The 26,116-nt window shown below is 40.8% G+C and overlaps 1 protein-coding gene across 3 annotated transcripts in view; it reads left to right on the top strand.

Annotated features, from left to right (window-relative positions):
• Positions 1-24,433, top strand: part of pudp (pseudouridine 5'-phosphatase) — a 31,232-nt gene extending 6,799 nt beyond the window's left edge. For 2 of the 3 annotated variants that reach the window (XM_030066255.1, XM_030066263.1), the window contains exon 4: positions 23,302-24,433. In XM_030066255.1, coding sequence (XP_029922115.1) covers positions 23,302-23,478 — 177 coding nt within the window. In that variant the 3' untranslated portion in view covers positions 23,479-24,433. Of the gene's footprint in view, positions 1-21,494; positions 21,586-23,301 lie in introns of all 3 variants that reach the window. The other variant, XM_030066273.1, reaches the window with a different exon arrangement.
• Positions 24,434-26,116: the final 1,683 nt, after the last annotated feature.

The following is a 26,116-nucleotide window of genomic DNA, read 5'->3' as shown; positions in this document are numbered from 1 at the left end:
AGATGCTCCAAATTGCTAACATGCTTAAAAATAATTGCCGTAATCCACTCAAAGAACATTTAACTTTACTTTATTTGAAGTTCTGAATAAAATGCACATACAACCACTGAGTGCACAGAGGTGATCGTTTTGCTGAAATTATTTTCAACATCTAGAAAGATCTGGCAATCTCTGCACTTCTTGTATCACTCCACACCGGCGGAGCAGTAGCCGTAGAGAAGTAGTAGATTCTTTCAAGTTTCTATTGTTTGTATTCCTCATTGAACACATTTATGCCATTTATGCCACATTTAGGACTAGCAGAGATCTTCCTGCACTAGAAAATAGATCTACCATAGATACAATTTTTTGCACCACTGCTGTCCTACATAACAGCAAGGGGGGAAGTCAAATAATACATTTTTTTTTTCAGAATATGTGAACTATCCATTTAAACAATTTCTTTACTCTCTCCATTTGCCCTGTTAGTGTAGTCCCCTTGGCTAATCCCTTAAAAACCCAAGCACATACATAGCAGGACACACACTTGCTTGTTTGTGGAGAGACATCAGAATGCTTACCATTCCAACTGTATAGAGACTAATGAGCATGGTTGCACAGTCCAATTCCCCTGCATCAGTTTTTGACACATCGATTCATATCCTATTTGATATCTTTGGCATTTATTAGTATGCAGAGTTCTTGTTCTGTGTCAGGGAGTGCCAGACAAAGTCGTGGGTTGCTCAGTGCAGAAGGAAGGTGTGCACAAACAGACTAAAGATAGAGTCAGTATCATCATCATGCACCTAAATGTGAGGGTGGACATGGCTTGATATACATTAACCACCTCAAGGTTGTATTTATAGCTTTGTGGCAGCTGTTACTATTTTTATTACAGCTATTTTGCTACAACTATTTTTGATACCTACTATCAATTATTCGCTATTCAGCAGGTCAGCTGTCACTGATGTTACAACCCCTAACCTTAATAAAAACTGAAAGGAACCATGCATCAACTTGTGATCACAAAAGCGTGCATTTGTAAACGGCCCCTGGATAATGTGAAAACCAAGGTGCAGTCAAGGAAAATGATCCCAAGTGTGAGCAATGATGGTATTTTCCCTTTACCGCATTTGGGCATTTACAGCCTAATTTAACAGGGAAATCAGAGGCGTCCGATAGATATATTCTCGCTAACTCCTCTCCTCTCCTCTCCCCTCTCTCCCCTCGCTTTAAAGGCTTTTGCTGCAAATAGGTCCGCCTGTGGCATGGTGCACCTGATTTTTTAATCTGGAGCCAGCCGCGGTTAGGGCTGGCATTTTTCTTGATGAGATATGAAACTGCGGCTCAGAGGGGGAATCGACAGAGTGTTCAGTGGAATAACGAATGATGATGCGTCACTCCCTGGCTCCCACTCCGTGACAGAGCGAGAAAAGGAGGGGGGAGCGAGAGCGATGTAGAGGCAAGGCGGAGAGAGAGTGAGTGAGTGAGGGCAGACAGTGGGAAAGCTAGAGGAAGGGGGTGGCGGGAGGGTGGGGGGAGACAGAGGTAAACAGAAGAAGCAGGCGTATGTTAATAACCCACATCCAATTGTCAGCATTCCCTGCTCTGTTCTCAACTCGGGGTAAAAGATTCACCGGCTTGTTTTTAGTCACCAAGAGGCATGTCAGAAATAGGCAGAACGACAGGCGCTTGTCATACAGTTGAGTCCACACAGGCAGGCTTATGCAAAATGAGCTGAATATTTTATGTACAATTCACTCACCTGCTGTTGTTTTTTTTAGTCACAAGTGAGGCATGTCATTGACAGGCAGGGAGATAGACAGACAATCCAGGTTCAGGCCATCTAGTTAAAGGGATAGTTTACCCATTTTGAAAAATGTAAGAAAAGAAAGATGAATGGAAGAGCACTTTTCAGTATGAGCTTTTTCATATGCTGTCTGCCCTAAAAAAAACATTTAGAGAGTGAAAAAAATGTCTTCTATCCAGCAAATCAAAACACAATAAACAGAGCCAGTATTGGGGCGACAGTGTTTCAACAGTGGCTGACAAGCGGATTGGGGTTTTAAAGGAAAAGAGGAACCGTTTAGAAAAATTGTTTATTATTTCACTTCCCCCTGTTCTGTAGTAGTGGTGCTATCATCACTGAGTGATGTATACTCTATACTGGCCGGATGCTCCAAATGCTAACTGTTAGCCTCCTGCCATTGAGGTGAACTTCCTCCCAGCTGACACTCTTAAAAATAACCACCTGAATCAACTCAAAGAACATCAGTTTACAAATGGTGCTTTCCAAAACTAAAATGCACATGACAACTGCATGTACACAGATAATTCTGTTCAAATTACTGTTTAAAACTGTATTTTTCCTGTTATCAGCATCCAGAAAGATCCAGTAACTTCTACACTTCTTGTATCACTCCGCCACCAAAGGAGCAGTAGCCACCACAGAGACAGAAGTCATTGTTTGAGTTTGTTTTCTTCATTGTACACATATATGCATGTTGGAGAACAGCCTTCTCCAGAGTACTAAGAGATAGCTGTCAAGTAATGTTGTGGCTAGCGAAGACAAAAGGGATTAATTTTGTAAGCCAATGAGCAAGTTTTCAATTAAAACTTAAAATCTCCTCTTGTCCCTTGATTGATTGATCTCCACATGAAATAGCAATGGAAGTTTAGGGTGACATTTTTTAAAAATAAATTTAATATTCTTGCTGCTTTTTTTCCCTTCAGTTTACTTAAACTTGGCAGGTGAGCCAAAAAGTTAATTTTGGTCACTGTGTGTGTTTGAGAGACTTATGCAAATGGAGAAACTCAATTATTGGTGTTGAAGTGCTGTGAAACCATGAGTGTGCATTACCTGTACATGGCCAAAGCTGTTGAAGTGATGGTCGCCAAGGAGAGCACAGTTTGAAAATTGTCGTAGCAGCTAATTTAGGACGGTTTTATGAAAGTGACCCCTGCAGCAAGCGAATATATGACAAGATGTGATTTAATATGATATGAAGAATGCCAGGGGCGCACCAGAGAGAGCCTCACGTCCCTGACTGTGAACTGCTGTGCAGATCAGTGGCCTCTCTTGTGAGTAATGTGGTGTCGACGCTACTGTCTGAGCTGACCAAAAGTGAGAGAAAAAGCGCTGCTCCCGTTTCCATAGAGAGCTGAGACATTTTTCACATCTCCAAAGTAACTCTCTAGTTGAGACAGGAGATTTTACTAAAGGTGTGCTCAGCGGCCCGAATAAGATTAATGAAACATGAAAGTACGCTAGTTCATGTTCACACAGATAGGGAGGCAGACAGAGAGAGAAAACTAGTTCTCCCCCTGTCATTAATCATACATGACATTACACCTAGGGAGGGCTTTTGAACCTAGATATTCAAATCAGGTACAATTAAGACATGAACTTTTCTATTGGAACATGAAATTGACCTATTACTGCTCCGATAGAGCTGATCATATTTAACCTCAGCCTTGCATCACATACAGACCAGCTTTTAGGTCTATTATGTATAATTCTGAATTTGAGTATATTATGTGACACACACGTGTTTGTTGTCATATTCAGTAAAGAAATTAGATAGGGAGCCTCATAGGTTAATTAAAGCTAAAATTAAGGCTGAACAAGAAATTACAGCATTATCAAAATCACAGCATGACCATGTGCCATATCTAAAAAACGGAGGCTGCAGTTTTTTTTGATTAAAGTAAAATGTGTGACACAATAGATTCTAATTGAAGTATTTTTGTATTACGAAGATGCCCTGGTCTATACAAATCGTATTCAGATGTAAAGAAACATGTTTGGTACAAACTCCAGCCAAAAAATCACATAATCTTTTCTTTGAATGAAATGAAAAATTTCATTCCTACTAGAATGAATGGAGTCATGTTGCAGAATCTTCCCGAGTATTGCAATGTGATTTGTTTTATTATATCATTCAGCCCTACTTGAAATGGTAATCTTCAAAGAGTCATTTCAACCAACACAGACCTAGTGCTGTTCCTGTTTGTGAACTTAATTTTCAACATTTCTGAACATTTTGATCAAAAATAAATTGGTTTGGAACCCAAAAAGTTGGATCTCAGCTGGAACCAAAAAATAGTACTTGGAGGACCTGATACTGAAGTGTGCAGTGGTCTGCTGGAGACACATAACTATTACTATTACATTCCTGAATTCCAGGAAACGATGGAAGGGGCAACTAGAAAACATAAATTGTAACTTGAAATTGTTGAAGAGTTGAGATTGCTGAAAAGATGGGTCTGTTAGACCCAGGACCAAATAATCAACAAGTTAAAAAAAAACTGAAGGAGGAGAACAGACATTAAAAAGGACTTTGTGAAAAGTAGCGCTGGACAGGGCAATACGGGGGAATATTACTTGACTGGATAGCCCCTCTGTTGCAGTGGTTCCACTCCAAATTGGTGCAAACATGTGCCGGTTTACTAGTCAGCACCTTGGTTCCAAGAATCGGGAATGGAACTTGAACTGGTTCCATTCCCGATTCTTGGAACCAAGGAACCAAGAAACAGAACTGTTTGGTCAAAAAGCAGTAAAGAAACCTTTTGTCTTTTTTGCTATCTCATCTTTGGTGCTAAATGCTCATTTCTGTGGCATTTATGCATTCCAAGAGATCAGCCGTCCATGAAAAATTGTGGATGGGACAGTGGGATCTTTTACTTCAGATTTTCTGTAGGTGGCCCTCTTTTCTTTTCTGATCAGCCGTGATGGCTATGTTTGCTCATGCTAACCACCCACCTATTCTTCTATTTACTCTAAACAAACCCTCCTTAGCTGCTGGAGAGATGAACTGTCACTTCCCAGAGGAATTTTGCCAGGAAATACCTATCTGGCGTAAGGTATTTAGAACAATAAATAAAGCAGGAATATACGAAATCTCTATTATGCTGTATCAGCTGGCGATAGAAAACAGGAAAGCGGACATTTTTTTTTTTATTAGAAAATATCACGCATAATGGTTTTAAATGCCGGGATTATGCACCAGGCAGGGGTTCTTGAGTGACTTCCAGGTGGTCCATAGCAAAATAAGGAACAGTTTAATTTTACTGCAATTTAATTTAGTAGAAACTGAAACAGTGCAGAGGATTTTTGTCATTCTGCTCATGTGTGACATCTAAGATTTCTTAAATAAAAATGGGGGAAAAAGGCAATTAGCCAAGAAACCAAAAACAGAACATCAGTAAAAAACAAAAAACAAAAAAAAAAAAAAAAAAAAAAAAGTTACTACAAATGATTAGAAAATTAAAATGAGATATACATATTCTGATAAAAATGAAAGAAAGCTTCTTTTAAAATTTTTAAAGGTCATCAGTGAAGCTTGTAAAAGGCATTTGAATGCAGTTCTTTCACAAGCATTTAATACACAATCCAATATATCTCTTGATATAAGGGTACCTATAGGGCAGAAATCTTTTCAAAAGGGGGTCCATGGCTTATTGAAAGTCAACTCGGGGGTCCAGAACATGAAAGAGTTTCAAAACCCCTGCACTAGACGATGTCATTATCGTAGCGCTGTCATTCAAAGCATGCAGTCTGTTGGAGGAGGGGAGGGTTAAGGAAAGCTTGCTGCAGAGGGTTGGGAAAGAGACAGAGAGGCTCTCACACTGGCTGGATAGAGTCAATGAATTCCCTCGCGGCCATGGGAGCTTTGGATCTGCAGATAATGATGCTGTAACAACAAGGCAACGCTGATTCAGGGCCTCGCCCGCCCCCGAATTTTTATTGGCTTTCAGCCCTCAGAAACCACCAAGGGTCCGTGCCGCACACATACAAGGATCCACATAATAAAGAATAATTGCAGCGCTCCAATCCAAGCAGGAATTTCCCACTATTTTCATGCTGCATAGACAATGAGAGTCCTCCACCTCTTTCATTTATCGTTTTAACCATTTTCTTGTTCTGCACTTGTATGCTTGACTGTGCCACGTGAACATGGCCAGTGACCCAAAAGGAGCTGATGCGTTGTAGAGAAGCTACAAGACGGATACAATGTGCTTTAAAATGCTTCCACAGAGTGCTCCTAAACAGTCCCTCAAGGTTTCCAAAGGTGCTGAGGCCAAAAGCTCACTTTGAAAACAAGAAACCAGCCCTTGTGGGGGTTTTTTCCATCTACCTATTCCATGAAATATGCAAGATGGGAGGCTTTTGGAATAAACACCGACACAATATTATGGAGCCGGTGAATGGTTTGAGTGCACCAATGGCTGAGTTGATTTAAAACCACTTAGCCCATACTCAGCAGTCCTCCGCATTCTCCCTTATCTAGTGTTGCGTATGACTTGCTAAACTTGCATTTGGATACACAGCTCTGTCACTCCTCCCCTGTTTGTGTTTTCCTAGCTGGGTACTTTATCACCACACACTTCAAATGTGTGGGGTTAAGCCTGCTGCAGGGTCCTCCTCAGATCACAAGCAAAGGAAAAGGGAGGCAGGGCAGCTATGAGATTTGCAGCCACTCTTTTTGGCTCAATGTTGATTTTTATTAAGTCCTTGGGCTGGCCGTGGGCTTTTCTTTAAGGAAATCGCAATCTCTTTACACTCAGCACAGTGGTAGGTTATCTTCTAATGAAAAAATGGTTAGTCTAGTCGGTGCTTCTGTTGTGTATGGGTTGTGAACACTGCATGCCGGGCTATTTTTCTGACTTTTTTTTTTTATTATTTTTTTTATTTTGTTTTCCTTCTTTTGCAAAGAGCCTTTTTCACTGACAGTCATACCAGTCTAGACCTAGACTTCTGTAAATCCTCAATTATAAACTGAGTGTGCCTTTTACTGGCCAGGTATGACTTCATATTTTGACAAATATATGTTGGTTCCTAATAGAAGCCAGGTTACCTCAAACATTCATATCAAACTCATAACTCTGGTGGTGTGTCGAGCTATTTAACCCACTGCTTTTTTACTATAGAGCAAGAGACTGCTTTGCTTTTTAAAAGTGCCTTTCTTTGGTCAACAGCTGCAGGTTTTCCTCTCACATCCTGCTCACTGCCCCAGGACAGAATCAGCCCACCAGCTGAAGTACTAGTATGATTTAAAGTTCATAATTCTCAATCTGAACCCTGTTGGATTTGATTTTTCTCCCCTGGATGTTTGGACATCATTGGTCTTGAGCCTTGAAACATGGCTTCTCAATGTCCAATGGTTCCCAAACCAGCCTGCAAGGGCCCCCTGTCATGCAGGTATTTGTTCCATCTCTGCTGTAGATAGCTCACCCAATTAAGTCCCATGCACCTACCTCCACCTACCTGTTCAGGTAGATCTGTTTCAACCGATCAGCATGAAAACTGGGGGTCCTTGAGGACTTTTTTGGGAACCATTATCTTGGACATCAATCCATATGTTAAATGTGGAAAAAAGCTTTTATTTCAAAAAAAGTTCCTCCTCAGATTTTAAAAAAGGTCCAGAGGCCTGGGAGCCTGAGGGTTCTGCACAGTGTCTTTGCTGTTCCAAGGACTGCGCTCTTTTAGACAGAGATCTCAGATGTTGTTCCTGGAATCTGCTGGAGCCACTCTCCCAATTTGTGGGTCATGGCCCCGAGAGCTTCGATTATTTTCCAAGCTTCTCGTGTTCCTTCTTCCTGATGTTGCTGTTGCTCGGGATTGCTACATCTATCACTACTGCCTTCTTCTGCTGTTTGTCGACCACCATGATGTCTGGTTGATGAGCCACCACCAGCTTATCAGACTGGATCTGGAAGTCCCACAGGATCTTGGCTCTGTCGTTCTCAACCACCTTTGGAGGTCTCTTCCATTTCCATTTTGACCCTGGGACTTCCAGCCCCAATTCGGTGCAGATGTTCCTGTACACTCTGCCAGCCACTCGGTTATGGCACTCCATGTATGCTGTACCTGCCAGCATCTTGCACCCTGCTGTGATGTGCTGTACTGTTTCAGGGGCCCCTCTGCACAGCCTGCACCTGGGGTCCTACCTGGTGTGGTGGGCCCTGGCCTCTGTGGATCTTGCGCTTAGGGCCTGTCCTTGTGCTGCCATGATCAGTGCCTCTGTGCTGCCTTTCAGTCCAGCCTTTTCTAGTCACTGGTATGTTCTCTCTATATCAGCCACTTCTGCTACACTATATTACCAAAAGTATTCGCTCACCTGCCTTTACTCATACTATGAACTGAAGTGCCATCCCATTCCTAACCCATAGAGTTCAATATGATGTCGGTCCACCTTTTGCAGCTATTACAGCGTCAACTCTTCTGGGAAGACTGTCCACAAGGTTGAGGAGAGTGTTTAAAGGAATTTTTGACCATTCTTCCAAAAGCGCATTGGTGAGGTCACACACTGATGTTGGTCGAGAAGGCCTGGCTCTCAGTCTCCGCTCTAATTCATCCCAAAGGTGTTCTATCGGGTTCAGGTCAGGACTCTGTGCAGGCCAGTCAAGTTCATCCACACCAGACTCTGTCATCCATGTCTTTATGGGCCTTGCTTTGTGCACTGGTGCACAGTCATGTTGGAAGAGGAAGGGGCCCGCTCCAAACTGTTCCCACAAGGTTGGGAGCATGGAATTGTCCAAAATGTTTTGGTATCCTGAAGCATTCAAAGTTCCTTTCACTGGAACTAAGGGGCCAAGCCCAGCTCCTGAAAAACAACCCCACACCATAATTCCTCCTCCACCAAATTTCACAGTCGGCACAATGCAGTCTGAAATGTACCGTTCTCCTGGCAACCTCCAAACCCAGACTCGTCCATCAGATTGCCAGATGGAAAAGCGTGATTCATCACTCCAGAGAACGCGTTTCCACTGCTCTAGAGGCCAGTGGCGGCATGCTTTACACCATTGCATCCGACACTTTGCATTGCACTTGGTGATGTGTGGCTTGGCTGCAGCTGCTCGGCCATGGAAACCCATTCCATGAAGCTCTCTGCGTACTGTACTTGGGCTAATCTGAAGGTCACATGAAGTTTGTAGCTCTGTAACAATTGACTGTGCAGAAAGTCGGCGACCTCTTTGCACTATGCGCTTCAGCATCCGCTGACCCCTCTCCGTCACTTTACGTGGCCTACCACTTCGTGGCTGAGTTGCTGTTGTTCCCAAACGCTTCCATTTTGTTATAATAGAGCTGACAGTTGACTGTGGAATATTTAGGAGCGAGGAAATTTCACGACTGGATTTGTTGCACAGGTGGCATCCTATGACAGTTCCACGCTGGAATTCACTGAGCTCCTGAGAGCGGCCCATTCTTTCACAAATGTCTTGTTTCACAGTCTGCATGCCTGAGTGCTTGATTTTATACACCTGTGGCCAGGCCAAGTGATTAGGACACCTGATTCTGATCATTTGAATGGGTGAGCGAATACTTTTGGTAATATAGTGTATCTGTCAGTGGTTCATGCCATGTAGGGGCTTGTCCCTCCATTATAGTGCCTCTTGTATTCCTGAATCTTTGTTGATCATCCTGGATGATGGCTTTGACACTCACCACTCCTCAGCCTCCCTCCTTCTGCTTAGTGTACAGCCTCAAGGTGCTAGTCTTGGCGTGAAACCCTTTATGCATTGTTAGGAGCTTCCTTGTCTTGATATCAGTAGCCTCCATCTCTTCCTGTGGCCAGGATATTATACCAGCGGGGTATCTGATTACCAGGAGGGTGTGGGTGTTGATGGCTTGGATCTTGTTCTGTCCATTCAGCTGGCTCTTCAGGACCTGCCTTACTCTATGGAGGTATTTGGCCTCATCATGGTTTCCATTTGTTTGTGTGGTTCCAAGGTATTTGTAGCTGGCCTGCGTGTCTGCTATGCTGCTTTCTGGTAGTTCAACTGCCTTTCACCCCTTTCAACCCCCTTCAGTTGGTTCACACACACACACACACACACACACACACCCACACACCCACACCCACACACGTGGCACTGGTAGTGTGTGTGTGTGTGTGTGTGTGTGTGTGTGTGGATTCATCAGTCCATTAAAGCTTGTCTAAGGCTTACGTTTTTCTTCATAATTTTGACAAAACACCATTAAACTCAGAGGGTCAGATCCAAACTGAATGCACTGAGAAAAAAATCTGAGCTTCTGGGCTGCTCTTGGGGGTAACCTCATTTGTTAAAATCTGTTTGGGGCAAATCAAACAACAAATCATCACAAGATTGTTTTACTACCTTAGTCCTGTCACATCTTGTGCACATGTATGCGCAGTATTGATGTGTGCACGAGTTTCCCCTCCGCAAAAAACACTCCGCCTAGCCCAGTGGTCTTAAAACTGGGGTCCAGGGACCCCTCAGGGATCCTTCAGGGTGCCCCAGGAAGTGCTCTTTAGAATGAGGAATAGTTTAACTTGATTATAAATGCTTTAAGTGCTTGTGAAAGGCATCTGAGTGCACCCTCAGAAGTCTTTACAAGCATTTAAACAAAAAATCTGATCCAGCATCTCTGGTCTGATGTTTAAATTGAACCTTTTTAGTATTTAAAAATACAGTTTTCTTGAAATAATAATAATAATTAAACAAACAAACAAACAAACAAACAAACAAACAAAAAAACGTTTTTGGCTAATTTTCAGGGGTTTTTTTTAAGTTCTCTTATACTTTGAAATCAAGTGAATTTGCTCCTGTATCATATTTACAAGACTTTGCTATGACAAAAATATGCAGTGATTATGTATGTACACATATGTACCAATACAAATGTACATGCACAAATACCTTATGTATGTAAACACAAAACCAAAACACTTTTTCAGTCAGGGTCCTGAGGGCTTAATGACAGGCAACCTGGCAGTCAGGAAGAAAGTTTGATTGATTGATTTATTGATTGATTTACACTTTGGAAACCTCTGGCGTAGCATGCTTTAGCTACAGTAATTTAGCGCAACTTATCATAACCACAGAGAAGGGAGGCAGCTCAATACTTCCTACTCCCCTGCTGCATCAGCATCAGAACCACACACACGAGCATGCATGATGCTGAGAGCCACTTGGATAAGGTCCTGAATCTCATATGGGTGCTTGAGTTGTTTGAGTTTGATTTTTTTTTTTTTTTTTTTTTTTTTATCAAAGTTCACCTAGGTTTAATGTTACTGATTCATTAAACTTTTGAAAATTTACAACCCTAATCCTTACAGAGGTCACTCGTTGTATGTTTGGTTTGTTCACAACAGACATTTATAGCAACTTCATCGCAATCACGCATCCACTTGACAGTCTTTGGCTTGTTTGCCCAGTCAGTCATTAGAACATGGCCTTGGGCTGCACAGGGCCTCAGGGATGACCTTGAACCACTTAGGCTGTCTGTGCGACCTCTGGGATGGGATGATGACACACAGGCACACACACATATGTACTCCCTGTTCTTGTCCTCCTTTTGAGGGTCCGTCTATCATAAACACTGGCTTTATTTTCACTCTCCATAACAGAGATGATGAAACGTTACACATCCCTCGCTCAAGCTGCCCCGGGCTGCAGGATCGTTTAGAAGATGCGGTGGGCAATCTGTCACTGTCGCTTATTCACTCGCCAACGCATGCAGGGATACATACAAGACATACAGACTCACATGCACAGAAAAGAACACACACTATTTCCCTTAATCCCATGTTGGTGTGTATGTTTTTTTTTTTTTTTTTTTTTTTTTTTTTTTTGGTGCATGAACTCGATACTGTACAGTCATGTCATTTGTTAACCGTACATCTTCATGTTAGAAGCAGAGCCTAGCTTTCTGAAATAGGCTGCAGTTGTAGTGGTTGTATTTTACGGGCAACTTCTCACCGTGCCATAATTAAGCATGAAAACAAGGGCAGTTGTGAGGGTGGGGGATAAGATGGAGCAAGGCTTTTGGGGTGCGTCTATAGTGCATCTCAAGCAAAGAAAAAAAAAAAAAAAAAAACTACACAGATCATGAAAAAAGAAGCAATGCCTTTAAAGGGTCATACTTGTGATTTTCAATGTTTCACCCGTTTCAAGTCATCGAAACACAACAGTGCTGCTGCTTTTAGGAAAAGTTTGAATTCTATGAAAGTTCATTTTCATATCGTAGTGGAATGCATGGAAACCAATGGCTGGATAAAAGGGAGGAAATTTATAGTGGAGTTTTATAATAAGACTGCTTGCCTTGGGAAGAGATTAGCAGAAATGTGAAATATATACATTTCGTAGATATTAGGTGAAAAATACAGAATCACTGATAGGGTCCTTTGAGCGTTGTCGTGGTAACCAGACTGTTGGTACTGCTAGGGCTGGGCGATACAGACAAAATCAAACATCACAATATCTTTGACTAAATACATTAGTATCGTCATTGTGAGTATATTTTAAGGATGACTACTGGTGCTTTTGTAAGGAATTCAATTTTGGTTAAACAATAATTGGTAATGTGGTAATGACGACCAAGCAGATAGAGGCAAATAATAGAAAACTGCTGCTTTTAAAACTAGGAATAAACAGCACTTACACCTTATCATGAAATTAATTCATAACATTATGATGTCCAAAATCACACAATATTTTTGTTAAAGAAGGTGGACATACAGAACATAAAAGGCTAAATACAAACATACAAACATGCATACTCCACACATAGAAAACTGTGGCAGACATTCAAACTCACTACTTCCATGCTTTGAGGAGACAGTTCTAACCAGTCAAAGTACTGTCCTTGAATTCCCATCCTGAGTTTCATAAATGTTCAATACTTTCACAAAATGTGTCCTGCAAGCTGAAAGTCCAGACGGTGTGTGAGTGCAGATGTCACTTGGATTGGAATAGTTTGCATGAGGAGGACGGGAATAGACTGAGCATCAGTTTGGCACTTGCTGCTGGACCGCAGCATCCGGGAATCAGACGGCTGAAAACATAGAAACAGTGTCAAACAGTCCACCACATCTTGAACTAGATCCCAGTCTGAATAAACTGGTTGACAAAACTGGTGCCAGGAGCTTAATATGGAACTACTTGGCTTACAGAGGCAGCAGAACCAAACACCCAGCATTGCCGACCTCAAACCCCTTGTGCTCAGGAATGTGCAATACTTTAATTAAAATTGTTTGAAATACATATTTTAATTACTTTTTAGTATTCTGTAATTTGTATTTGATCAGCGTGCAAGAGAAAAAATACAGAATTTGGAATAAGTAAAAAATACCTTTCTGCAGAGACTAAACAAATCAAAGGGAGAGTGATGTATTTTTCTACCTATCTTCACAGACATCAGGAAAAAAAAGAGGTTGTATGATTGTGTTTTCATTTGAATATTTTCCCCTTAAGCACTGAATTATACGATAATTCACTGTCTGTTCAAAGTTCAAATAGCAAACATTATGGCAGTTAGCTGATGATCACCAGTTATAGCTACCTGATCCGTACATCCTGCTTGATTGGTACCAAGCATGTGCAGCTGTCAACAAAGACAGGATGGAAGCCACATTCTCACTCTTTAGCTACTTTCACCACCAACTTTGGAAAAAAAAATATTTCTTTGTTATTCATTTAAATCATCTCTAAAAACAGTTTTTCTCCACAAAGCTGCTTTCTATGTCTCTGAAAGTCGTGTGCTGCATTCAGTTCTCAAACAGTTTTTTCCTACTAACAATATATGTTGTTTTTCTAATAATTCTTGTTACTGAATTTAGAAACCCAGTTAAGGCCACAGTAGTCTATCAGTAGCTACCTTTAGCCTGACCAGAGTTGCTGCTCTTCCCTCAGGACTTTCCCAGGCTTTTAAACACCAAGGTTCAGACTTCACCCAGAGGATTTTAAATTTTTTTTTTTTTTTTTTTTTTTTTTTAAGGATTTAATCAGTGACATTCTGAGTTAAACATTTTTTCCACAGTTGATACTGTTTCTTCATACTGGCACTGACACCAGGGAATGTTTCAATATATAAATTAATTTCTTTGGTATTTTTGCAGTTTAATTTGATACATTTCATAAGGAGGTATTTAGGTTTTGTAACATGCTGGTTTATCAAGTATTTCTGCTTGTACTCAAGTTGCTACACAGCTGCCTCGGTCAAGAATGGGAACATCTCCCTTCATGTTTTTCCTCTTTCATAACAGTATCAAATGCTATCGTGACAACACTACTGATCTATTGCCGCTTCATCTAATGAGAATACAGCAAGGGCCTGTAAAAGGTTTTTGCTGGTGAACAGCTTCGCTCTGACAGATCCATTACAAAGCCGTGTTAGGTTGTCAGGCAGACATTAAGTTGACACATCGTGTTTGCCCCTGTCACATGCTGACAAAGTCACAAAGTTGAACTAGTCAAGGCGAGCAGAGAGGATCTGTCTCCTGATGGTGTAATTCAGAGGAAAACTAGGCATTGTTTCTCTCCAGTGCTCTAACACTGATCCACCCAACAACACAGCAAACTAATGACTGTCATCAGATTAACATAATGGAATTGTAACAGATATTGCTGACAGTACTGTGGACGGGAACAGCGTGAGTGCTTTTGGTAAGTACTGCTAGTTCACACTGCGAGCAGCTTGGTTATTTGGCTCTTCTATATGACCATTGTGTGCATTGTGTTCGGCTCCATTTGCATGTTTACTGGTCTGGTGCTATGAACTTCTGAACAGGGTCGTGACGTATTTTTAAGATTTTGCTATTGGCTTTGCATTATTTTGACGAGTTACCATAGCTACCCAGCAAGCACTAATTAAATGGAACCGATAAGAACCTTAGACTGGGTTGCACTAACACGGTTGAAAGTAATCTATGATTGGGGGTAATCAGTGTTTTTGTGTAGCTGTGATGCTTTTGAGTGACAATTGTATGAGCCTATGTTATGATTCAAGTTGAAGTTTTAAAGCTAAATATGTTTTTATGTCATAACATAATCATTACTTATAAAGCACTGGACCTTATATATGTAGAGAGAGAGAGAGAGGAAATTACAATGTTTGTTTTAATTTCACAGTTTCTCTTGCAGTGGTGGTGCACCACTGCTAAGTGAATACAGAGGAAACACTGAGGTACTCATAATTTAGTAAATCCAGGCTTAAAATGACAAAATATCTCAGCTGTGTTGCATGACTTGAAGTGAAACTCAATTTTGGTATAGAGTGTACAGTTCCACAGGTGTGATATGAGTCCACATGGTGGTGAAATATCCTCATTAGTTGCTCTGTGCTCTCCTGGGCTGTTAATCCACAATACTGGATTTCTGTCTGTCCATTCACTTCCATAGTGTGGCAAGACAGCTCCCAAAATAACAATTTTAACACATAAACCAATGCCATCAAAGCAGATTATGCCAATACATAAAAAAAAAAAAAAGTCCCAGTATCTTTTTGTGATTTGTGAAAGTACTATCAGGTTGTTTCTTCCTGTTCAAGCCTACTATACTGAGGTTTCCTGCAAATGTTACCTGCTGGATCTACTGTCCAGTTCAAATAGGAAAATGACAAGAAAAGAGCCATTTCATTTCCTCAAAAAAACAGGCACTGTTGTTGTTTTTCATATTGGCATAATCCACTCTGTTTGCATTCACTTCTGTGCTGTACGTGTCACTTTGGGAGCTGTTTTGGTTTGGAAGTGAGTGGAGAGATAGAAATACAATATTCTGGATTAGCAGGATGTGAGGGGAGCATGGAGCAAAGATGAGGATATTTCACCACCATGTGGACTCACATTATATCCAAGTAACTACACAACCCAACACTCTACCATAAAGTTAGATTTTGCTTTAAATTTAAACCGAGATGACCAAATTTTCAATTAGAAAAATAATCTGTGATTTACTTCATGCGCCTTATTTGAATATTTTTTGGCAGTCATGTAATATTAGATTTCATTTTCATGTTTTCTAATGTTAAAAAATGTAAAAAGCCTTCAAACTACAGAATAATGTCGGTTGTCGTTAAGTTTGGATTTTTACCCATAAATTGGTATTTGCTGCTCCATGTAATATGTTTGGTCCATTAACTCCTTCCGTGTTGCTAGAACAAGAGCCTCACCTGGAGTGTACTGCTCGGAATGAAACCAATGATTTTTAGCAGCAATACAAAATAAGTTGTTTTGAAGGACGGACTCCACTTTTGTTTTAGTTTCACTTTGAGCGTTCTCTTCGGCCAGCTGCTTCCCAAAGTTGCGGAGCTTTTTTGTTCTGTAGCACTGCCACTGTATCACCCTGTAGGCTGAATATGGGACCAGAGTGCCGCTGCATTGCAAGAGTACTTTTAATCTTGTTATGCAAAAGAGAATTTTGAGTGACTGACAATATATTGAGATACATATTGCTATTGACTGACAGGGAATTATTATATCATGATAGAAAAAAATCCATATCTGTCCTATGATTAATTGTACTACATAGCTGGAATGCAAAAACACTGGTGGCCTTTTTGGATTCCATTGTATGTCTGATCCTTGCTCATAAACAGACGATCTGTTAGAAAGTGACTGTCTGTGAAACCAGCGGAAATGTAGCAGCGCACTGCTCAATCAGGTCATTCTCATGGGGGAGCTTTTCATTGTAGAGGCCCGCTTATTGAACTGCTGTCCACAGCCAAGCAGCGCCGTCTGCAGCCAAACAAGGCTTGGATTCACTCCAGATCGCAGTATGCAAGCATCGGCTGCTGTCATCTCGCCATAGCACACTTGTGTAAAGGGTTCCGCTGTGTTTGTGTCGGGGTTTGAGTGTGTATTTGAGATGGTGAGACAGAGAGGAGAGGAAGAGAGCATGTTTGAAACAATAGCAAAGATGTGTGAGCGTGTGTGTGTGTGTGTGTGTGCACACTCAAATACACATCACACATCACAGCCCTTGCTTCACCCCACCTCCCCTTTGTCTTGTCTCATTCGGCAGCGCTGACTTGGGTACACAGTGAATCCAGATTCACTTGGCTCTGATGAATCTTGCATGTGTTTGGGTGTAGGCCTTAGGACAGGCTGTAAATCTTCCATGGCGCTGTTTGAAGCGGGCACCAGCGGGGCCTCGTCTCTTCAGTGTTCCACCCGGAGGCAGGTAAAGCCAGGAGACCGGCCCGCACCGCCGGGGAGCCACTTTACAGGCTTCCTGTGGCTTTGACTTTGCTCAGCCACATTTACACGCAGCATTCCTCAAAATCCGCTGTGATGTACGTCTAGCAGGGTTTCTGCAGGTCATGGGATTTCTGGAAAGTCATGGAATTTTTTAAAATCTATTGCAGACATGTCAGGGAATTTAATTCTTGGAACATCATGGAATTTTATCAGCTTCAGTTGAAAATAGGTATTTATTAACCAAACATCATAATTTTTATTTTTAGTTGTTAACAAAACATTGCAATTATTTTTAGAAAATATAGTTATTCATCAAGCATATTTATTCAGTTATTCAACAAATGCTATAATAATTTTTTTTCAAGTAATTTTTGCTTTTTTATAGTTTATCAAGTATTTTTTTTTTTGGTACTTTTGTAAAATGTTTTTAATTTCTAAATTGTATTTATTTGTTTAACATTTAACATTTTTTTTAACATTACACTTTAACCCACCACTTTCACACCATATGTTTGATACCAGACAACAATTTAATACAGAACACAAACCAAAATATCTTTTCATGTCAGGGTTTGTAGCGCAAAATCACTTCAGTTGGGGGTCAGGAACATGAAAATGTTTGAAAACCCCTGTTCCAAGCATGTTTAATAAAGCCACCACCAAATTGTGTATCTGTGTGATGTGTGTGGGTGTCGATGTGTGTGTTGGTACATGTCTGCATTTGATGGCAGCACATGCAGCATACTCCTTCATTTGGGAAGGAGGACAGAGTAATAATTTATTCTCTCATCACTGTGACTCCCTCCTCCATCCGTAATCCACCCAAGCTATCAACCCAGCACGAGCTGCAATGCATCTGTGTCTGTTTTTCATCCATTTCAATGCGACGCATTGGAAGCAGATTAAAGGGTCATTTCGCCAGCTCATTGGGTAATTACCAGTTTTAATTGCTCCCAATCAAGGGAATTAGCTGTGGCCCTCTGTTGCACGCTCTTAGTATTTCCGCTGTTATTGTCCCCCGTCCTCCGTTTTCAGGCTTAGTGACATCACAACAGTCAATTAGGGTTTTAAGGAGACTCAAGCAGGCCTCTTTGTTCTACCTGAGTATTAGAGTTGAGACGAACAAAGGCTCTCTGAGCTTTCTCAAAGGCTTAATTTGTGGTACCTTGTAGAGCTGCGGAGCTATTGTAGGCTGATTTTCCGTCATTTGTACTATAGCACTATTTCTGCTATGAAGCATCTAAGCCATATTTTATCCCAATAATGAATTTACTTTGATGGCAGTATAGGGATAATTTCAAATGCAGCTTGAAAGACAATTTTAAGGCAAATTTATTCTACAGCCCTTTAGTATAGAGCATGCCTCAACAGGCTTTACAGAGCAGGCTTATGTAGGTCGAACAAATCCACAGTCACCACCCAAAATGATGCAATATGTGACAAACTTAAAGAAGCAAAACAAACCATGAGGCACAAAAAATAGATTTGAAAGACACTATAGTAGGGCTGCAGCTAATGACTATTTTAACAGTTGACTAATCTCCCTTATTTTTTGAATTAATCGATTAATCTGATTTTTTTCCCATAACAACACCTAGTTGTTTGTCTTCAACTCTCACTTTCCAACAGCATACATGCTGACTTATAAAACAAAATGCAAACATAAATATATGCTTTTAATTATGTATAATAATAAATAAATTCATCTATATATTGCATGGCATTGTTTAGTGAAAAAAAAAACCTGTTCAAGTTTTGAGAAGTGCAGCTGTAATGAACTGTATATTGTTTAAAAGGTTTTTGATTATATTGCCAAAGTTTCTGTTGCAAATAAGATTCACTATAAACTTTGCTTCACTAATGGCATAAAATATAAAAATCCTGACAACAATGCAATTTCTCAAAACCTCACACATACTCCAGTGTCTCTGACCAAATTTCAAGATATCACTTTAAAATAGCTTCATCAATAGTGTGTTTCCCGTAATTAGAGCTCTAGCTAGGCCAACAAAATATGATTTCATTAAGAAATCAATGATCGTTAGGGCTTGGGAGCTTCTACTGACACTTTTCCACCGCATGGTATGGCTATGACATCATCTTCAATGCGACACACATATAGGAACAATGGAGATTATCGAAGGAGCAGTGTTCACATTTGGTTTCAGAAAAGGCTGAAAGTTGCAAGACAAAAGACTGCTGAATTTGAGAAATCTTACATCAAAGGTCAGATGTGCAGTGATGACGCAGTGAGTTAATGATACAGTGGTGATTCTAGTGCTAATTCTCTCTGAACAGTCAGTGGTCTGCACCGTTTCCGTGTGAGTTTTTAGTGTTGTGACTTTTAGCCTAGTGTGTACTGACATATCGTGCTGTCGAGTCACTTCCATCCATGGCCCCAATGTGCCTCCTGCACTTTAGAGCTTTTGTTTCAGACTCACTGGAAAGTAAAATGTCACCAGACTTTCATACACTGTCATACACTTGAAACTTTTCCCTGCTGCACTACTGTGTCTTTATCCTCTGCTTCTGCCATTATTTGAAATTCACCACCAAAATTTCGATTATGTTATCGATTTGTTGTAGCAGTCCTACTCGATAGGCCCAGCTGAGCCTAGCCTACTTTGCACCACAAACCGTAAACCCTCAGTGAATACAAGAAAGCCCCTAACTTGGAAAAGCAATGAAAGGAACCTTTGGCAAGCCGAGTCAAAGAATGCCCCAGACAGCTGAGGTGCCAGACAAAAACAAAAGCATGGACAATAAAATGGACAGTGACAGTGAGATATGAAGAAAACAAATAAGACAGAGAGAAACAAAACAAAGCAGAAACATGGGACCGACATGGTCAGCTAGGGCGAGCACCAGTGTCCATCGGTACTGGGAGGGGTTTGATTCGTCATGTTGCTGACTCTGGATATTGTGAGTCAGGTACAGCCTGAACAAGTATCCACGCTTATGTAGATTGTATTGCAGGATCATTTGGCTAAACAGGGGACTCCAGATAAAACTGTGAAACCTGCACCATCCCCAATCTGATTTAGAGCTAAGGACAACTCAGCTACCTCTCCAAAAGCAGTGTTTATATCCAGTAAATGGCCTTGGTCTTTCAAGGCTTGATGAATGGGTAAAAAGATACTCAACTTTAACAGCAGGGGAAAATAAAGGCTATTCAAATCCACTTTCCTAAGGCTTTAAGTGTGATCAAGTTGTGCCTGTGTACTTGGTGATATAGCAATAGCCCGCAGTAGGGAGCCAAAATCAATGTAATCCCCATCTGGTCCTGGTTCACTCCTGTCCATTCCAAAACATTGCAGATTACTTGATATGATATGGTTTCTAAGCTGATATTTTATAGACCACATGGTAACACTTTCTTTGGATAGTCCCCTATAGATATTCAATAGAATGTCAGTATAGATATATATAAGTTGAATATCACCAAGAGTTCAGTAGAATGTTAGTATGCCATAAATTGCATTTCAACAATATGTGCATAAGGTGTTATTATGGCTCCCACCCTGATTCTGGGTAAGCTACGCCCACCAGTACTGTGACTCATCATAAAATTTGTTGGCCTGTTGCTCATTTGCTAAAACTGATTTGACACAAGTCTTCACCCAACCAGAACCCTAACCTTAACCATGTGGGCGTATCTTGCAGTATGAAATTGATATATAATTTATTGCTTATTGATATTCCCCTGAACTCTTATTGATATTTAACTTTTATATCAATTGACTCTCTGTTGAATATCTATAGGTGACTATCCAAAGAAAGTGTGACCAATCAAATTGTTATTCTTTGTTATTTATTTCTTATTACATTCCTGAATGATTTGGTGGTATTTAATCAGTAGAACATATGATTAAACGTACTGACATTTATGATTTCAATTCAATTTTATTTGTATAGCATCATAAAATATATCATAACAAAAGTTATCTCAAGGCGCAATGACATTACATCACCGAGCATCTATTTGAGATTAACAAGGCACAACTTCCTATCTTACAACGTTCCAAATAGGGATGGGAAAATATTGATATTGTGTCAGTATCATAAGATTAGATGTTGTCTGGGATCTAAACTTATCAGACTGTTGTTCTAACCACCTGGTCATCATGTCCACACTACTAATGATTGCCAGACAATCAAACAATGAAATCTTGCACAATGAGCCAAAATCTCAATGTGCAAATATTGCGTGAAAGCACCAGTAATGATCCCTACAATATCAATATCAAGGTATTCTGTCAAAAATATTGTGATATTTGATTTTGTCCCTAGTGTAGTTCCAAACACATAACAGGTTATTTGCCATACAAAGCTAGTATGTTGGTAACAGTCATTAATTGAAATATCTGATAATTGTCATATGTGAGGATGTTGGAAAATCAGATGGATAAGAGGGAATTTGTAACATTACCCCATCTGCTTTTGCATTTCTCAGTGGAGACAGCAGCAAGCTTAAACCCAAGATGAAGCAATGCTCTGTTAAATTCATTTTGATCAGTGCTACATAAGATTCCACGTATGGCTAAATATCCATGTCCCTGTTCTGATTTGCAGCTTGATCGCCTGTTGAGACGTACAGGCTTAGACTCTTCTCCTGGCCCCTACACAGTGCATTGAGCTGTTGCTCTCTTCTCCTCCTCCTGTGGTATGTCTGCAGAACAGTGAATGTGATCACTGGATACCGAGAAATTATTAACCTCTTCGTTAAGGTTCAGCTGTATTTAATTACTGCAATTGTTAGATCGTCTCTGCTGATGTTTTCTTCGAAAAGCAACTGAACTGTCAGCTTGGCTCTGTTTCTCTCACACGTTCACTTGGCTTGACATTTGAGTGTGACAAAGCTCAACAGAATTTTCTGTCTTGCAAATGAAATCCATTTCCAAGGAGTTTGGACCGACAGGATATACTGTACCACCCACATTTATTCAAAGAGAAACTACATGCTCAGACACATTTTTTGGCTTGTAAGCAGATATATATTACTTCCCTGTGGTGAAATACGTGAGTTTTGGTCATGGTCTCTTAGCATTTCAGGTAGTAAACCTGGCTCACTGGTTGAAAACTGCATGCATGCATGCTTTTCATAGGACTTGCGACCTAATACTGTACATGGCACAAGCTGTAAAATGTTACCACCTTCATAAATTTAGATCAGACTCAACGATCCCCCTGAAGCAAAAGTATCATCAAACCCCCCAATTTACCCAGGCCAAGGGCCATGAAATAGGGTCTGCCCCTTTATCACTCAGACTCTAACCTTGCTCACTCTACAGCCACTTTTTTTTTGTATTTTTCAACAGTGTGCAGTAGGTGGGCAGAGACTCAAAAGAAAAGGTAGCATTTTAAAACTCCAAATGTATTTTACCATATACAATTAAGGTGTTATGAACTCTGTCAGAGCTGGAGCATTTTTTCAACTTTCATAACACATTGTGACTCATAAATTCCCATTTGCATATTTTATTTAGATTATTATTTAAATTATTGTCAAGGAAAGAAAGATGAATGGAAAAAGCAAATTTCAATATGAGCTTTTTCATATGGCCTGCCCTTGAAAACATTTAGAGAGGGAAAATATCCAGCAAATCAAAACATAATAAACAGAGCCAGTGTTGGAGCAACAGAGTTTCAACAAGGGGAGACATGTGAATTGGAGCTTTAAAGGGATAGTTCAACCAGTTTGAAAAACGTGATATTATTTCACTCAGGTGTTATATAGAACAGTAGTGGTGCTAGTTTCCTCTCACTGTTACTGAGTGATGGATACTGGCTGGATGCTCAAAATGCTAACTGTTAGCCTCCTGCCATTGAGGTGGACTTCCCCCCGGCTAACAACAACAATCTAAGGTGAAACAATTTCCTCGCCACTGTCGCAAGATTCAGGTTGGGTGTGTTTAAAAAAAAAAAAAAAAAAAACGCTTGGTGTTTGGTGTCTACAGCTGTCTATCTTTGCTTTTAGGTTGATTGTTAGCTGGGGGGAAGGAGGCTAACAGTTAGCATGTGGGGCATCCAGCCAGTATCCAGCACTCAGTAACAATGAGAGGAAGATAGCACCACTACTGTCCTACAGAACAGCTGCATAATTTTTCAAAATGGGTGAAATACCCCTTGAAGTTATAGTATCCATACCAGCAGCAAACATTGTACAATACTAGGAAATGTATAGTTCATCACACTGAAAATGGAAATCAGGCAAGTGTTTTTTGTGTGTGTGTGTGTGTGTCCTGTGTTTGTTTTTGGTCTCAGTTGTGCGTTGTGTGGGAAACTGTGTCTGGCGGCGCCGCGGAGGGGTAAAATCCTGTAGACCTAATAGGCTTAGAGGATAATATCACTTTGTTTCCTCTATTTTGTCCTTGTCCAGTGCTTGGTGTTTGAAGACGCTCCCAACGGGGTGAAGGCGGGGCTGGCAGCGGGGATGCAGGTGGTGATGATTCCCGACGACAACCTGGACCCGAGCCTTACCCAGGAGGCCACGCTGCGACTGAGGAGCATGGAGGAGTTCCAGCCCCAACTCTTCGGCTTGCCCGCCTACGACTGAGAACCACAGCTGCAACATAGCCGTGTCATTCTGTCTTTCTGCAAAACTCTGCTCTCGCACTTGAAACCACAACGATCATGGGAGAATCGGATTCTTTTTCCTGGTGGCCTGATCATATTGTAGGCAAATATTGATGTTTTTGTTTGCACCAATTAGCGAGACTTCTGTCTTCTGTCAGACTGTAATGAGATGACCTCAGCTGAAGCCTTTTAGCTATTGTTGCTCAGGCAAGCTTATTAGCCCTCAATCTTGTGGCTGCTTTTTGGCTGATTCCAACACGTGTTCCCCGCATCCTTACGTCTGAGAAAAATCCATCCTCATGTTTCCCTCCGTATACCTCCTTGTGTTATAGCGGGCCCGCTGAAATGCCAAAAACACTACTTCCCCACGTAGTGTAATCCAGTAAAGAGGTTGCGAGTCGTCCTCGCCCTTTTCATCTCAATTCGTGTCTGCCTCCGCATTTGCTCGAATTCACATGTTCCCTCCCCTCTCGCCAAAAAGGCTTTAACAGAGGGCGCGCTGAAAAAGCCCGACGCTGTGGCTCCCTCGGGCTGCTGAAATAGGATTTTACTGCGCTCCCATCCACTTCCCCTCCATGCCTCCCTGGCCTTTCATCCTCAAGCAGGGGTAATCTCCTCAGCCTTTTTTTTTTTTTTTTCTTCTCCTTTCCTACTCACACACTTGTGCTCATCACTCGGCATTTTTACATGTCATTTACCCTCCCCTGCCCTAAAGTGTGTTTCATCTCTTTGTGTGCGTGTGTGTGTGTCGTACAGACTTACCATGAAAGTGATTGGAGTGTTAAATGGGATGTCGGTATTTTGATGTTGGTTCAAATTGAAGTGCTGCATGAAAATAACACCGAATCAGACACCAAAATGACGCTGTATCGCAGCTTTTTTTTCTGCCATGCAAATGTATGTTCACTTTTATTACCAAATAAAGAAATTCAGAACACAAACTCAGGGTATGATAATTATGTGATTTGCATTAGGCTTATTTATTTCATTCTTGGCTTTGATTTCAAATTTAATCAGGCTTAGGGTAATTTCATATTGCATAGTTTTCAAGTATTGACTTTGAGACGTTCATATGCATCCATGCAGTTCTTCATTTTCAAATGCTTTCTCCTCCACTCATAAGTTTTGCATGACGAAAAGTCCAAGTCTGGTTTAGCACTTGTGGCTGCTTATCTGAAACCCAGATCTTTCAGAAATGCAAAAATTAGAGAGAATGAATCACACTGCAGCTGTCAGACATAAAGGTGTGATTCCACGTCGCGAGTCTCAAAAAGGGATACCCGGCAAAAAAAAAAAACATTTTGACGTTAAATAGAGTGGATACGGCCTGCAGCAATGTTGAAAACCTGTGTAAACACAACACAAAAAATGAAAGTTGAGTTGACATCGGTAGTCGTCTCAGGTCCCCCCTCGCTTCTCCCCTCATCGTGTTTTTGTGAACATCTTTGATATCAAACCCAAACAGGTTCCAGAGAAGTTTTAATGTGAAAATCAACAATGCCACATCATCATAAACTTTCTGCATGTTCGGTTTGATGTTGATGCTTTTTTTATGTCATCGTCGATTAAATGCTTGCTGAGTAGTTGAATGGTAGCTAAGTGAAAAGCCTTGGCTCCAGTGACCCGTGAATCAAACAGTCACATGACAAAGATTCTAGCAACTCATATGGGTCTGGTGCTGCCCAATTTCAGTGCAATTTCTGGACCAATCAGCGCCGTTGAGGGGCGGGACAAACCTCGTTGACATATTCAAGCTGTGCCAGAGAGACCATAGCATATTAGGTAACACTGACTAACAACTCATTTTCAATAAAAACTAAAAACACTTAAATCAGAGCCATGTTGTGTGCTGAAGGCATTTCTGAGAGGGGAAGATGTTTTTTTTATGTTCTACCGATGGGACTAGAAAAAGAAACAGAAATCAGTGAACAGTCTGAACATCAGGCTAACAAAACATAGTCGACTTAATTAACCATACAGAGAATTGCTGCCTGAATTTTTACTGCTATTCTGTAGGCACGGTACAATTCTCATGATTAGTTATTTGGGGTTGTTGTTTGTTGAGACGTTGCAATAGCACAGTATTTTAATCTCAGTCCCGCTGCCACTGAATGTCTTTACCATGATCCATGCCTATGTTCAGAAGTAGAAACAGTATTTTTTTTTTTGTCACCAACCCTTTGCTGCTTGTATCCGCTTGCATTTTTTTTTTTGGTGTGTCTTTGAAATTGACAAATGGCCAACAAATAGTGTTCTCATCTCATTTGTGCACAGTCTGACCTGCTGCAAGATAATAGTTTCCAGCTGAGTGCTAAAATAATTTCTCAGTGTCTAGGTTTTTGTAATACTTGCCATAGCGGTCTTAAGGCCTTTTGGCAGGGCGGCAGTTTGGTGAGTGTGCACTGGGCCAGGCACGCAGCCAGACACATGCCCACACAGCAGAGCCTGTCTCCTACCTGTAATACCAAGGGGCCGGCTACACAAAACCTTCCTGAAGAAACAACTATCGTAAGAAACAGTTTAAGAAATTCATGAGGTATTTGTTAGCAGTTCTCAAAACAGTCTTAAGGTCTCTGTAAATGTTATCTTAAGAACATCTTATTTTTTCCTCATGCAAA

The sequence above is a fragment of the Myripristis murdjan genome, chromosome 2 (assembly GCF_902150065.1).
Source record: "Myripristis murdjan chromosome 2, fMyrMur1.1, whole genome shotgun sequence".
NCBI lineage: Eukaryota > Metazoa > Chordata > Actinopteri > Holocentriformes > Holocentridae > Myripristis > Myripristis murdjan.
Note: the sequence above shows the minus strand (reverse complement) of the source record. Positions and strands in the feature narration are given on the sequence as shown.